Source organism: Cynocephalus volans, chromosome 1, assembly GCF_027409185.1.
Source record: "Cynocephalus volans isolate mCynVol1 chromosome 1, mCynVol1.pri, whole genome shotgun sequence".
Lineage (NCBI taxonomy): Eukaryota > Metazoa > Chordata > Mammalia > Dermoptera > Cynocephalidae > Cynocephalus > Cynocephalus volans.
The window spans coordinates 2,021,170-2,036,941 of record NC_084460.1 but is presented as its reverse complement, the minus strand read 5'-3'; the positions used below and the strand labels follow the sequence as shown (position 1 = coordinate 2,036,941).

The 15,772-nt window shown below is 43.3% G+C and overlaps 1 protein-coding gene across 1 annotated transcript in view; it reads left to right on the top strand.

Moving 5' to 3' along the window:
- The window catches only part of GALNT8 (polypeptide N-acetylgalactosaminyltransferase 8), a 73,404-nt gene extending 60,363 nt beyond the window's left edge, over window positions 1-13,041 (top strand). The window contains exons 7-11 of the mRNA XM_063114838.1: window positions 2,324-2,509; window positions 4,026-4,163; window positions 4,676-4,771; window positions 5,617-5,784; window positions 12,901-13,041. Of these exons, the coding sequence (XP_062970908.1) occupies window positions 2,324-2,509; window positions 4,026-4,163; window positions 4,676-4,771; window positions 5,617-5,784; window positions 12,901-13,041 (729 nt within the window). The remainder of the gene's footprint in view (window positions 1-2,323; window positions 2,510-4,025; window positions 4,164-4,675; window positions 4,772-5,616; window positions 5,785-12,900) is intronic.
- Window positions 13,042-15,772: the final 2,731 nt, after the last annotated feature.

Genomic DNA, 15,772 nt, shown 5'->3' with positions numbered 1-15,772 from the left:
GCTAATGGTTTGTCAATTTTATTTAATTAAAGCCATATATGACAAACCCACTGCCAATATCATCCTGAATGGGGAAAAGCTGAAAGCTTTTCCTTTAAGAACAGGCACTAGACAAGGATGCCCACTCTCACCACTCCTATTCAACATAGTGTTGGAAGTACTAGCCAGAGCAATCAGAGAAGAGAAGGAAATAAAGGGCATCCAGATTGGAAAAGATGAAGTCAAACTGTCCCTGTTTGCAGATGACATGATCCTATATATCGAACAGCCTAAAACCTCTACAAAAAAACTGTTGGAATTGATAAATGATTTCAGCACAGTAGCAGGATACAAAATCAACACACAAAAATCAGTAGCATTTCTTTTCTCCAATAGTGAACATGCAGAAGGAGAAATCAAGAAAGCCTGCCCATTTACAATAGCCACCAAAAAAATAAAATACTTAGGAATTGAGTTAACCAAGGAGGTGAAAAATCTCTATAATGAGAACTACAAACCACTGCTGAGAGAAATTAGAGAGGATACAAGAAGATGGAAAGATATTCCATGCTCTTGGATTGGAAGAATCAACATAGTGAAAATGTCCATACTACCCAAAGTGATATACAAATTCAATGCAATCCCCATCAAAATTCCAAAGACATTTTTCTCAGAAATGGAAAAAACTATTCAGACATTTATATGGAACAATAAAAGACCACGAATAGCCAAAGCAATGCTCAGCAAAAAAAATAAAGCTGGAGGCATAACACTACCTGACTTTAAGCTATACTACAAAGCTATAATAACCAAAACAGTATGGTACTGGCATAAAAACAGACACACTGACCAATGGAATAGAATAGAGAATCCAGAAATCAACCCACACACTTACTGCCATCTGATCTTTGACAAAGGCACCAAGCCTATTCACTGGGGAAGGGACTGCCTCTTCAGCAAGTGGTGTTGGGATAACTGGATATCGATATGCAGGAGAATGAAACTAGATCCATACCTCTCACCGTATACTAAAATCAACTCAAAATGGATTAAGGATTTAAATATACACCCTGAGACAATAAAACTTCTTAAAGAAAACATAGGGGAAACACTTCAGGAAATAGGACTGGGCACAGACTTCATGAATACGACCCCAAAAGCACGGGCAACCAAAGGAAAAATAAACAAATGGGATTATATCAAACTAAAAAGCTTCTGCACAGCAAAAGAAACAATTAAAAGAGTTAAAAGACAACCAACAGAGTGGGAGAAAATATTTGCAAAATATACATCTGACAAAGGATTAATATCCAGAATATATAAGGAACTCAAACAACTTTACAAGAAGAAAACAAGCAACCCAATTAAAAAATGGGCAAAAGAGCTAAGTAGGCATTTCTCTAAGGAAGATATCCAAATGGCCAACAGACATATGAAAAAATGCTCAACATCACTCAGCATCCGGGAAATGCAAATCAAAACCACATTGAGATACCATCTAACCCCAGTTAGGATGGCTAAAATCCAAAAGACTATGAACGATAAATGCTGGCGAGGCTGCGGAGAAAAAGGAACTCTCATACATTGTTGGTGGGACTGCAAAATGGTGCAGCCTCTATGGAAAATGGTATGGAGGTTCCTTAAACAATTGCAAATAGATCTACCATACGACCCAGCCATCCCACTGTTGGGAATATACCCAGAGGAATGGAAATCATCAAGTCGAAGGTATACCTGTTCCCCAATGTTCATCGCAGCACTCTTTACAATAGCCAAGAGTTGGAACCAGCCCAAATGCCCATCATCAGATGAGTGGATACGGAAAATGTGGTACATCTACACAATGGAATACTACTCAGCTATAAAAACGAATGAAATACTGCCATTTGCAACAACATGGATGGACCTTGAGAGAATTATATTAAGTGAAACAAGTCAGGCACAGAAAGAGAAATACCACATGTTCTCACTTATTGGAGGGAGCTAAACATTAATATATAAATTCACACACACACATACACACACACACACACAAATCGGGGGGGGGAGGGAAGAAGATATAACAACCACAATTACTTGAAGTTGATACAACAAGCAAACAGAAAGGACATTGTTGGGGGGGAGGGGGGGAGGGAGAAGGGAGGGAGGTTTTGGTGATGGGGAGCATTAATCAGCTACAATGTATATCGACAAAATAAAATTAAAAAAAAAAAATAAAAAAATAAAAAAAATAAAATAAAAATAAAAAATTGTTTTAAAGCATGGTCTCCTGAGGCAATAGCTATGCAATTCATTGACCATGGGGCCCGGTCTGCCCAAGTGATTTTTTTCTCTTCTTTCGCAGGTGTGGCAGTGTGGAGGGAAGATTGAGGTCTTACCCTGCTCCCGGGTTGCTCACCTAGAGAGATACCACAAGCCGTATGCCTTGGATCTGAGCCCTTTCATGAAGCGCAATGCACTGCGAGTGGCTGAAATCTGGATGGATGAGCACAAACACATGGTCTACTTGGCCTGGAACATACCTCTCCAGGTTTGTCATGGAATTGAGAGAAGCAGGAAAGAATGAAAGGAAGAGGTAATGGTGGGGAAGGGAAGGGATGGAGCAAGTGTCCTCCCAGCTCTAAGGAATTAGGGTGAGCTCCCGATGGTGTATTGGCGACACTGAACGTTTATGTAACAATTCTATGTTCTGGGCACTGTTTTATATATTAACTCATTAACCATCACACCATACCTGTGCGGTAGGTTTTATTCTTATTTTTCTAAGCTTTACGGATGAGGAAACTGATGCGTAGAGAGTTAGAGGGAACTTGTTTAAGGAAGTACAGGTAGTAAGTAGCAAAGATTCAAACTAAGGAAGTCTGGCTTCTAAATTCCATGTTCTTCCTCCTTCTTCTAGAGTGGGACATTCCTTGAAGGGTGGGGTTGGCATCAGGAATTCACTGTCTCAAGAGGACATGAATATCATAGGCAGGACATGGGGTGGTGGGAGGAGGCACTGTAATCTTATTGGATGCACAAGAATGAGGATGACCTTGGCTCAGCCCACATCTTCTGCCCTGGCTGCCTGAGGCTGGTGTGATGTGCTGTCTCCTGTTCCTGGTCTCTGGCTCTGGGCTCAGGCATGCACAGGGAGCAGTCATCTCATGGACAATCTCTTACCCTTCATGGTGCTGGATCCTTAAGTAGCCCCAGAAAGCCAAGGAGTCGGGATAGAGGGAGACCATGGAATGAATCTAGAAGGGAAAGTCCAGAAACGAGATAAGGTCAGGAGCCAGGTAAACACTGGGAGCGCTAGTTCTGGAGAATGTATAAATGTGCATTAATGCCTGAGCCTTCTTTAAAGTAATCAAAATCCTTCCTTTGGTAACCCAAAGTGCCAGTTATCTCTCACAGTCAGCTCATGGTTTGAAGAGAGGGGTAAGAACGTACTGTAGCATCCCAGTCTACCAAAGGTATGATTGGAAAACATGTCCCTCCAGGTCATCCTCAGCTTTTTCATCTCTACAGAGTCACATTGTGACAGTCCCAAGCTATGAAGGGCATTGAACTTCTCCAGGGGATGATCCGAAACAAACACAGTGGAAAATTCTCGAAAGGGGCCAGATACACAAGTGGTTTCTGCATTTCCTTCTCAATTTTGCCTCTCTGGTAGTCTTTCACTTTGACTTCCCGCAAATATCACTTCCAAAAGTATCCTTTCACCTCCAAATCTTGGTGCCAGAATACTCCTTTTGAAAGCCTTTTCTGGCTACCATGAGGCATCTTTTGTGCCTTATTGATGGAAATCTCACTTCAAACAGGAGTGGTCTGTGCCAGCTTGCTAGGACAAGAAGTAAACCTGAGAGGCCCCGCTACACAGGCCTTGCAACTGTCTTTGAAACCAGCAGAGGCTTCTAGGGGTCAAGGTTTTTCCACTTTCCCTGGAAATACAAATTATCAAGGTGACCTTACAGGCTATCTGGAAAATAATCAGTTCCTCATGTGCGGCCCATACCCACGGGGGAGTCGGGGAGGCACAGAAACGCTTGGTGTTTTATTGACAGAACTCTGGAATCGACTATGGAGACATTTCTTCCAGAGTGGCGCTCCGGGAGAAACTGAAGTGTAAAACTTTTGACTGGTACCTGAAAAATGTGTATCCAATTCTGAAGCCAATCCACAGCATCGTGGGCTATGGAAGAGTACGTATTATGAAATAGCACTTTAGATTTTAAATATTTGACTATAAAAGACAATGAAACCTGAATCCCATGACTTACCAGCCAAGGGTTTCCAAAATCCATCCTGCCCAAGAGTCTCCTCCTCCCCACAACTCCTTCCTTGGCTCTTTGCCCTTGGACCCTCTCAGCTTTCTTTCTTCTCTGCTCCCCAAACCCCAGATCTTTTCCTTCTATGCCTGCAGCCCTGACCCTCTGTTTCTCAGCCTCTCCCACCCAGACTCCTGCAGGGGCTCGTCTCTCCATGTGCTGTGACGGCTGAGGTGGGTGGCTGTTCCTAGGCGGCATGTGCCACAGCGGTGTCTGTTTCCTGGAGTTCTGCAAGTGGCTGCCAGGATCCCATCCCTCTCCACCTTCGGCTGGTGGCTCCTGGCGCCCTTGGTGTACTGCGGGAAATGCAGGGCCCCGGGAAGCTCGGGGCCCTTTTTCTCTGCTTCTTTACAACAGTGTGTCTGCCGTGCTCTTTGCCTCTTCAGATGAAAAACACACTGGATAAAAATGTCTGCCTGGATCGAGGACCTGTTCCAGGCAGCACCCCCATCATGCATCCCTGCCACAAATTCAATCCTCAGGTATCTTCCACAATCTTCCCTGCCCCACAGGGTGAGTGTGTGAGGCTCAGCCCTTGCAAACCTCACCAGATTTAGACTTGGTGTTAGGTGAGGGGGCGGCAGAAGCTGAGTGTCCTGGGTAATGGGTATGGGTGACTCCCAAACCTGCACTTGTGACTCAGCACTGCCTCGTTCATTCAGTCATGGCAAGATCGTTCCATTTTAGGCACAGGGAGGAAAGGTAGAAAGGCGAGCCTCTGCTGCATCCATCCTCCATGGTGATATTTTCATTGACAGTCACCTCGTTCCCTTCCTTGCCTCTCCTCCCACTGCTCCTTGTATGCCCTGGAGAGTGGACAGCTGAAGCCACCTGTGCTTCTGCTGTAGGGAAGCAAACAGAGGGCCTGTGAAGACAGAGGCTGAACGGAAGTCCCTCCAGGGGATGGAAACCATCTGATACCAAGTGAAGGGTGCAGCCAGGGGACATTTTTACTGAGCAAGGTAGGGTCAGATTGGAAATTTGAAAGTTTTCCTGATGACAGGCTTATGGCTGGGGCTTACAGTGACAGCTTCTGAAGTTCAGCTGTGCGTTTTCCTCAAAGACAGACTCCCTCCTTCACACAAGCCATGATTCTGTTGGAGCCCTTGTAGGGAAGGAAGTGGGCTAAGTTCCCCCGCCCCATGCCTGGCCGTCTCCCAGGAATCATCTAGGAGTTGGGGAGAAAGAAGCAGAGGTGACTCCCTGCTGCCTGAGAAAGCTCAGAGCTTCTCATGCATCTGAGTGTCTGGGAAACTCCAGTGCAGTCTCTGCAAGGCTGAGGCCTCCTGCTCACTGCACCCACACAGGTCCTTTTGCTCTCTTTTAGAATGTCTACTACCATCTAACTGGGGAGTTCTATATAGGACAACTGATTGCAGAGGCAAATACTGATGATCACTGCCTGACGGACCCTGGCTCTGGGGAGAAGCCCACTTTAGAGCCATGTTCCATGGCAGCTAAAAACGGACTGCACATATATTGGGATTTTAAACAGGTGGGTTGCACTTTATTTTTTTTAAAGGATAGATATATTCAAATATAGTATGAGAGGTTCAGATTTGATTTGATAGTCTTCTAGGAAAATTAATTTTTGTGGCAACATGTACAGAAAAGACTGGAAACAGGGAACTGGGTATGAAACATTGAGTCTCTCAACTAAGGCAGGGGTGGTTAAGGAGAAGAGAGACTGGAGTCTGTTATAGCTTAATAATTAGGAGTTTGGGCTCAAATCCCAGCTCAGTCACCTTTAGCAAGTTCCTTACCCTCTCCAAAGCTCAGTTTTCTCATCTATAAAAAGGAGATAATAATATCTACTTTATGGGACTGTGGGAAGATTAAATGAGATATTTTATGTAAAGTATTTAGCATGGGGCCTGGTATGTAAGAGTGTTCAATAAATATTAGCCATTGCAATTAGTTTTATTATTAATGATCATTATGGAGTATGGAGCACCATGCTGAAATTTGACAGGGATTGATGTAAAAGCCCTGCCTTTAACTTCAACATCAAATGACCAAGAATGGGGTGGAGAGAATCTGGCAGAATCCATGTGACAATGACATGAGGGACTTGGCTGGCCACAGTCCATGTGTGAGTTTACTGTGTGTTGGGGCTGCTCCAGAAGCTTATGCATTCTTAGGCCACTTTGGTGAGAATGTGATGTCCTGATGGAAGCAGGCAATGCCTGTTTGTGACCATATCTCTGAACATGTTGGTACTGTGTTGGGTTCAGGTGCCACATGTTAAGAAATGTGAACAATCTAGCTCAGCAACTTTTAACTTTTTAAAGTTAATAATGGCTTTGAGAATTTGCTGCTAGCTGTAGACGCTCTCTCCAGGAAAACATATGAGGGGACTTCAAAATCTTCATGGAAAAATGAAATTAAAAGATAGAAATAAAAATATAAACTTTATTTCTCAACATAAGCTCTATCGAGTTCAAGACACTTTTGTAAGTGATAATACCAGCCATTTAGTCAATCCCTAAAGAACTGAGGATCCTGGGAATTTAACCATGTCAATGCAGTCTTTTTTTTACATTATTAACTGAAGAAAAGTAGGTACCCTTTGAAGATTAAGTTTAGGAAACAAAAAGAAGTCAGAAGGAGCGAAATCAGGACTAGATATTGGGTGCCTAATCATTTCTCATGAAAACTCTGGCTAACTTGCCCTTTTTTGATGAAAGGAATGAGCAGGAACATTGTCAAGGTGGAGAAAGACTCTCTGGCAAAGCTCTTGGGAGTTTTTCTGCTAAAGCTTTAGCTAACTTTCTCCAAACAATTTCATAATAAGCAGATGTTATTCTTTGGCTCCTCAGAAAGTCAACAAGCAAAATTCCTTGAGCATCCTCCAAAACAGTTGCCATAACCTTTGTGTTTAACCTGCACATTTTTGCTTTAACTGGGCCACTTCCACCTCTTAGTAGCCTTTGCTTTGATTGTGCTGTGTCTTCAGGATGGTACCAGGAAAGCCATGTTTTGTTTCCTGTTACACTTCTGCAAAGAAATGCTTCAGGATCTTGATTCCACTTGCTTGAAATGCTCATTGTAAGTTCTGCTCTTGTCTGCAGCTGACCTGGGCACAACAGTTTTGGCATCCATCAAGCAATAAGTTTGCTCAACTGTAATTTTTCAGTCAATCTTGTGTAAGCTGAATCAACTGAGATGTCTGTGGTGTTGGCTGTTGTTTTTTACTGTTAATTGCTGGTCCTTTTCAATTAGGGCACAAGCAAGATTAATTTTTTCCTCCTAAATTGATGTGGATGGTCTGCTGCTGCTGTGGGCTTCATCTTCAACATTGTCTCACCCCTTCTTAAAATGAGTTATCTATTTGTTAACTGCTGATTTCCTTGGGGCATTGTTCCCATAAACGTTTCAAAAGCTTCAGTGATTTCACCACGCTTCCACCCAGGCTTCACCACACATTTGATGTTTGTTCTTGCTCCAGTTTTAGCAGAATTAGTGTTGCTCTGACAGAGGTTCTTTTCACAAGGCTGTCTTATCCTTCTTAGTGAATCAAACTAGATCATGTTTAGGTGTGTTATAGCAAGTTAGTAGAAGTTTATTTCGGTGCAAAAAATTTTTGCAATCCATGCATGGTTTTTTCATAATACACATTGTCCATGAACTTTTTGAAGATCCCTCGTACGTATGCACCTATGTGAAAAATTTCACTTGTAATATCAGAGGGTGTTTGCATCCTAGATTAAGTCTCCCTGAACTAGAAAATATCAATTAGAAGACAAAGAAGCATGTTGTCTTCCCAGTCCCTGTGTCTGGCTCTAAGCTCCCATTATTTAGAACTACATGTAATTCAGCGAGAGGCCATGCTCTCCATTACCTCAGGCTCCTTTGCTGGTGTTATTCCCTCTCCTCCCACCTCTCCACCAGGCCAACCATAAAGTGTTCCTCTGGTCTTTGACATTGTCTCCTTCGGGAAGCCTCCTTGACCCTGCAGGAGGAGGATGGAAGGAGAAGAGTCGCTCTCGGGCCCCTCTCATAGCCTGGTCTCACCATCTCTTGTAGCTGCCTGCTCTCTTGCTTCTTTCTGAGAGCATCTGAGAGCATACAAGATTGGGCGTGTATCTTGCTTCTTTCCATCACTAGGCTGTATGCTGGAGGGCAGGGCCTGGGCTTTGTCTGCTGTTTTATCTCTAGCACCCAGCACAACACCTGAAACACTGCGTGCATTCAATAAATGGTTGTGGAACCAATGAAAGATTGGCAGACCTGGAGGTATTAGTTTGGAGAGATGAACCTGAAGGAAGGACGATGCTGTCATCGTCACAGAAGGGCAGAAGTGAGACCTGTGGCTACAGATTAGGGAGGCAGATTTTTGAGTTCATCTAAGGAGCGGGGGGTGGGGGGGGACTTTCTCACAGCATAAGAGTTTATAAGTTGTCCTACAAAATGATGGTGAGTTCTCTGCCAACCGTAGTCACCAAGTAGAGCACGTCTGAGCATCTGGCAGGCCTAGTGTGCTAACTGTGAGCTTTTGATGTCCTTATTGGTATTTTTTTGTGCACAAAAAATACTATTACAGTTTTACATTATCTAAAAAAAATGAATATTAACTTTATTAAAGTTAAAAGAACCCTGGCTTTTCTTTAAGACTTTAAGTTCAGCTTGCAAATCTTATTATTTTATCTATAAGCCTAACAAGTTTTAACAATCATTTTTATAGAGGATTTTTATAACTTAGTAAATTAAATCTCCTTAAATATTACAGCTTTCAATGATCTGACTTTGAATTTAATAATTCTTAAATTCTCTTAACTGTTTCAAAGTGTTTACAAAGTCATTAAAATTTCCACATAAAACCAAATTTCTTAAGAAATTCAATTATCTGACTTAAATTTAGTGATTCTTCAGTTATCTTAAATATTTCAATGAGTTTACAAAGTCAATAAAATTTTAACATGAAATCACAAATTTAATTATTTAATTAGACATTTTAAAATTGATATCTCAAGGTTAATCTGTAAGATGCTGATTTTTCTTAAACATAGCAAGTACTTAAAAATAGTAAATATACACAGAATTTTTAGCAAGTAGTATGTGACTCCCTTAACGTCTATACTTTATCCTAAATCTCTTGGGAATTAAAGATACTACTTATCCTAAAGAAATAATTATGTACCCCCAAAATGTTGAAGGTTGCCATCCCAAGAGAATTTTGCAAGATCGCCCTCTCAGCTAACCGAGGCTGCTGAGTAAGTAGAGATTTAGGCTGGGTGTGAGATCTGGAGTGCGCGGCATTCAGGGAAATTCTGCCTCCCATGCTGATGTCCAGGTTTCTTATGGCCACTATGTCAAGAACTCCAAACGTTAAAGAGGGAGGAGAAAATGTATTTCATCACATATTACCTAATTGTAAGTTAGTGTTGGGTCAGTTCATTCTGTCCAATCTTTTCCTGTCTCTTAGGACTGAAATTCTTTCAGATATGAAGGTGATATGTGATGGACTGCTGGGCTTCTTTTGTGCTCTGTTTACTTTGTAGACACAGCTTACACATTCATTGTACTAAAAAGTTACCAAAGGTATTTTCTGGAATTGAGAGGGAGATGAGACTAGACGATCCCTTTGTTTTCTTCCAATTTTATGATTCTGTGTTTTGAGTCAACCAGAGGAGATTATGACCTCTGGGGACCACAAGAGAGCCAGTGCCAGTGACTGAAGGGGACCCAGCTCAAAGAGATAAGGCATTTTGCGAAACGTGGACTTTGAGATGAAAAGCCCAGCATTGAGAGTCATGATGCAGCTGAGATAAGGGTGGTCATGGAGTGACAGCTCATGGTGCAAAAGGTTTCAGAAAGACGTAGTGACGGGGAGGAGGACATTCAGTTGGGGTTCGGGAAGTGCAGAGGAGGAGCATGCTGAGGGGTGCTCGCATGTGTGGGCGTGGAGGCTGGCATGGTACCAGAGGCAATTTGCCCATATATAGGAAAAACCCTGACACTAATCAGAACCCTCGAGTTACTTTAAGGCCCTAATTCTCTTTTAGGACCATATCTTAACTTAAGGAACAGTATAGAATGTAGGCCAAGCTTAATGAAAAAAATACCTTAATATTTATCATATCAAAACATTAGAAACAATTAAATTTCCAACAGTTGGGAAGATTTTTTTTTAATCCCTTGAACTTATTATTATATCAAGATATCATTCAAATGATATCCTGAAAAAATGTATTTTAAAAAATTAACGAAATGGGAAAATACAAGGGTACTTCAAAAAGTTCATGGAAAAATAGAATTAAAAGATAATACAAATCTTTCCAAAAACTTATTAAAGTGCCATCGTACACATAATATAATGTTAAATTTAAAAAGCAGAATATAAAAACCATATATATAATGTTATCCGATTATGTGTGCTTCTAATTTTTAGAAATATACTTTCCAAATAAAAAAAAATAAGCGTATATTCCTTTTGTAAAAGTAAAAATGAAACAAAAACAAAACTCATTTAAAAACTGACAGGTAACATCCCCAATAAAAACAAAACCAAAAATGTACAAGAGCCAGATGAACACAAAGTAAAAGAAACCAGAGGATTAAGGAATACTGTCAAAACCCCGGTCACATGGACGATGATAACCAAGAATTATTGAGTACATATTATGTACTAGGCACTGGCTTAAGCATAATCTAATTTAGTCCTTATAAAACTTATAAGAGAAGCATTATCATTAGCTTTATTTCTCCTGCGAAGTAACTAAAGCACTGAGAAGTCAAATACCTTGCCCCGGGTCACACAGTGTGGTAAATGTTCAGGATTCAAGCACAGAATCTTAACCATTGTATCTTATTTCCTCGTTGCTTATAAATTTGATTCTGAAAGGGAGAAAAACACTGAATGTTGGTTGAAAAGAATGATAGAGTTAAGGTTCTGGGTTTTTTTTCCCCCTGAAACATTGTGACATTTGGATATATCTAAAGGCAATAAAAAGGAATGTGCAAAGAGAGAGAAATAAAAGAAAGATGTTAGACAGGAGGTGTTTCTCCAGCATCAAGGATGGCTAGGCTCAGAGCGCAGGGGACTGCTGGCCATTGAGACAGAGGCAGGGCAGCTCCTCTGGGATCGCCGTGAGGCAGTGTCCTGAGGATCGCCAATGGCTTTCAGGTGATGAGGCCTGGAAGAGTAACCCTGAGAAGTAAGGCACACTCATGGGAGCCTGGCCGCTCAGTTGCTGGACCCTGCCGAGCAGCGCTCTGTGGTCTGGAAGCAGGCGCCCAGAGAGAGGGGCAGTGGGGGTGCTGGAGGAGAAGCTGCAGAACCTGGGGAGTCACCCCGAATGACCGATGCTGGATGGGTGCCCTGAGGAGGCAGGGAAAGCAGGGTGGGGGGGGCAGAGGGAGTTCGGGGCAGGTGATTTGGGGGTGCAGGGGGAGTTAGAGCAGTTTGTCATGGGAAAAGACAAGCAGCAGGGAGGTGATGGTTAGAGAGCCAGCAGAGATTTGGAGATCTGAGAGCTGCAGTCCCGCTTGGTGTTGAAAACTTGGTGGTAGTTTACCTGAAGGGGACCAGTGAGGTCAGGATTTCTCAATGGACATCGAAATGGATGCTGTGGACTCTGAGGGTGATAGCAGAGGGCGGGCTGGATAAAGGGAAGACACCCTGACCCAGGACTAACATAGATTGTGTGAATGATTCCTGCAAAGTGGGGAGAGGGGTATGGGAGTGAGAGGGCTGGGAGCAGAGGGCAGGCCGAGAGAGGTGGCAGTGCGGACAGTGGCAGGATCCTTAGTTGTCAAGATGTGGAGATGAGGAGGAAAGAGCTCGGGGGGTTGGAGGGAGCACGTGGGAACAGAGAAAGGTGACCCTCCCTCTTCCCCATTAGAATGGGTAGCGGCAGAGATGAGCTAAGATTTACTGCACGTCTTTCATGTGTCAGTCACCAGATGCTCGATAAATATTCACCCTAGTTTTAACCTTAAGGTGAACGCTAAACCCATTTTATAGAGGAAATTGAGACTTGGAGAAGTTGGGTAATTTGCTCAAGTCCACACAGTTTGTATGTGGTGGAGCAAGGATTCAACACTGACTCTTTAGCACTCCAGCCCACGGTGTGCCTTGTAGTAAAGCTTGGTGAAGACCCCTCCGCAGGAGGGACAGGACAGGAAGCTGCACCTGAGTGATGGAGGAAGTGGGCTGAGATTCCTGAATGTGGCTTCTGCTCCAGGCCCACAACAGAGTCTCACTGAGGAGGGAGGGGGACACAAGGTGAGAGTGACACTGCTGGGTTGCATGGGCTCAGGGGTGAAGACATGGAAAGGAAGGACAAGTAGAGAAGGGGCCAGGGCTCTGCAAGATGCCATCAGGCCACACCAGTCAGTGCCAACCTGATGTCTGAATCTCAGGAGAGGCCAGTGTGTCTCATGGAGCCAACGCAGCATCACGTAGTTGGCCAGTTTGCCATGGGGCTAGTGGAGAAAGCACTGGGTGATCTAATTCTCAACTTTGCTTCCTTTTCTCCTCTGGACAACTTGTGGAGGACAGAGGGGCCCCTCAAGCACATGCCTGACCGCAGAGGGAGAGCAGGGGCTGGGGAGAGGATGCACTCCCAGGGCATGGCAACACTGTGACTCTGTGTCTCCTCCTACGCAGGGAGGAGCTGTCGTAAACAGGAGCACCAGACGGTGTCTGGAGATCAAGAACACCTCAGGTGCTTTCGTGCTTGTGCTCCAGACCTGCACCACACAGGTGTGGGAAATACAGTACACCGTCGGAAACTGGGGGTCGTACTAATACGCAGTGATCCTCAGAGAGCCTGGATCTGGGACACCAGTTCCTACAACCAGAATGGCTTCTACTCCCAGCGCTGCTCAAAGTGGGACAGAGTGAGAGAAAGAACGTGTGTGTTTACTGTGACTTCGGCCTGCGATACCTGGCATGTGGGGGTGAGGCCTGCACGTGCGACAGGGCACCTACTGGGGAAGGAGAGGAGACGCGAATGCTCATCTCCAGCTCTCTTGGAAGGTCATGATATATATCAAATGCCATTCTTGGAAGCTCCTTGAAATAACCAGCATCATCTGCCTGTTGTCTGGGGAGAGAACGAGGAGGATGGAAGTTCCTCTTTGACTTCTGCCCACGCTGTTTAGCCATCTTCCCGACAGCTGCTGTCACCATCTGCCCCACACCTCCTCCCCCAGCTCGTCTGCTCAGAGACTCCCCAGACTGCCTGGGGCTGCTCCACGCGAGAGGCTGGGTCATCCTCAGTCTGGCAGCGAGACAGCTATTCAGGTGGCACCAATCCTCCCTCCTTTCTGGGCCATCCTGAAACATGCAGCAAATAGACAGGGAACCTTAAAAAAATCCCCCCATCCACCTCCCCCACCCAGCAGTTTTATTTGGATTACTAATCTCTCCCACATCAAAGCGTCCCAGAGACTGACGGGAGGAGAGAGGGCACCTCATCTCACCACAGCGCTTCAAGGGACTGTGCATAGAGAACAGTAGAAAAACGAGGTCCAGCTGAGTCCTTCTCTAAGTGGGTCATCACACATAGTGACTTGTTGACCTATTTCCTCCTATCACCCTTGCAAATGCTGGAGAAAATGAGGCTTGAAACAGGGGAATCACTTGCTGGGGCTCAACGAAGGGATTGCAGGAAAAACTTAAAACCAGGCTCTTTATGTCTGTCCACTGGGCAAATCCATTCCTCTAGTCGGTGAGTTGGGAAGATATGTCTCAGGCAGCAATTTTGGCAAGGTCTTGGAGTCTGGTGGGAGTGGGAGCCATGGGTGGAGAGGGGTGGGACGGCCCTGTGGGTGCTGGGCGGGCTCCCCTTCAGGTACGCGCTTTTCCCAGGGCCCCTCCTTCAGAGGCTCACTTCCTCCTCTCAGTCCCAGGTCAGCACCACCTGGGAATGATTCTGGAATCATTAGTTTCTCTCCAGGTATCAGGCAGGGAAGACACATAATTCAGCACAGAACTAAAGCAACTAAGACTTTTTAAAATGAGTTTTTAAAAGTGTACAAGTCATAAGTGTACAGCCCGATAAAAATTTCACAGTGAACGCATCCATATCAAGAAGTAAGACCTTACCACAGATGAGATTTTATTATGAAAAATATGATGAATGGGATAAATATTAAGCAAATGTGTGACTTCTAGCTTCTGCCCAGCACACTGAAGGGAAATGCCATTCATAGCAAAGTTTTAAAAAGGCATGTACCCATAGAAAAGGGGGCCAAAGATACAGTATCCTTAAACATATCAAAAGATGTTTACCTCACTCACGGTTAGAGAAATACAAATGAAAACTGTACTCAGACAACTTTTCACTTAAATTGGTGGAAATTAAAAAGTATGACAGCATGTTCTGTCGGCAGGGCTGTGGGAAACAGGCAGTGTCACACATTGATGTAGGGACACAAACTGGTACAATCCTCTTGGAAGGATACTTGGCAATGTCTAAAAATACTGTACGTACATTTTCTATCTATGCCAGTAATTCCACCTCTAGTGATTTATCTCCCAAACCAAGAAAATACTTATGCATAAAGTAATTCTATGCAGTATTGATTGTAGCTGGAATAATGTTTGAAACAAACTCTATGCCCAAACATCAGAGAGAGGTTAAATACATTCACACAATGGAGTATCATACAGCTATATAAAAAAAATGAGGAACATCTCATAGAACTGATACGGAGTGATTTCCAGTAAATTTTGTTAAGTGAAAAAAGGAAAATAGCACCTATATTATGTGTCTTTTAGGTAAAAAGTAAGGGGAAGATATACCTGTGTCTGTTCATTTCTGCAAAATGAAACATAAAGATAAACCAGAAGCTAATGAGATTAGTTAGGATGGGTAGTGGTAGTAGGCAAGATGGTACAAAAATTGGGGATAGAAGTAGGATAGAAGGGAAGGGGGGGAGAGTGACAATTCTCTAAATATAATTTTTTTTTTGCTAGTTTTGACTTTTAGAACCATGTTATATTTCATATGTTCAAAATAGAAGCACATAAAATCAAAGATAGAGAGAAACCCAAAACGAAATATAAACAGAAACAAGTGAACCTAACTGCATTTCTGTATTTTAAATGAACACACATACGCACTCTGCATACCTAGCATCCGGCAGCTACATCTTGGGTTTCTAAATATCTTCCAGCAAAAGGAATTAAGGCTACTTGGAGGAGTAGCTAATTTTAGGGGTGGGCCTGGGACATATTCCTGTGTTAGAAAGTAAGGAATTGCTCCAAGAGTAAAGGAGGCATGTCACAAACCACAGCAGCCATGTTGAAGGGGCTTCCACTGGCCAAATCTGGGACAATTTTTGCATTAAAATCAATGACTACAATAGATTATAAACCACAGAACACAGTAAAAATCCATGAGTTCTTTCAAATGAATGAATGAATAAATGAATAAAGGAATGAGAAGCAAAAGATCGTCCTTACAGTAGAATGCCAACTAATAAATGTAGAAGGGATGATAATGGAATTAGAAAATCACCATTTGGCAATC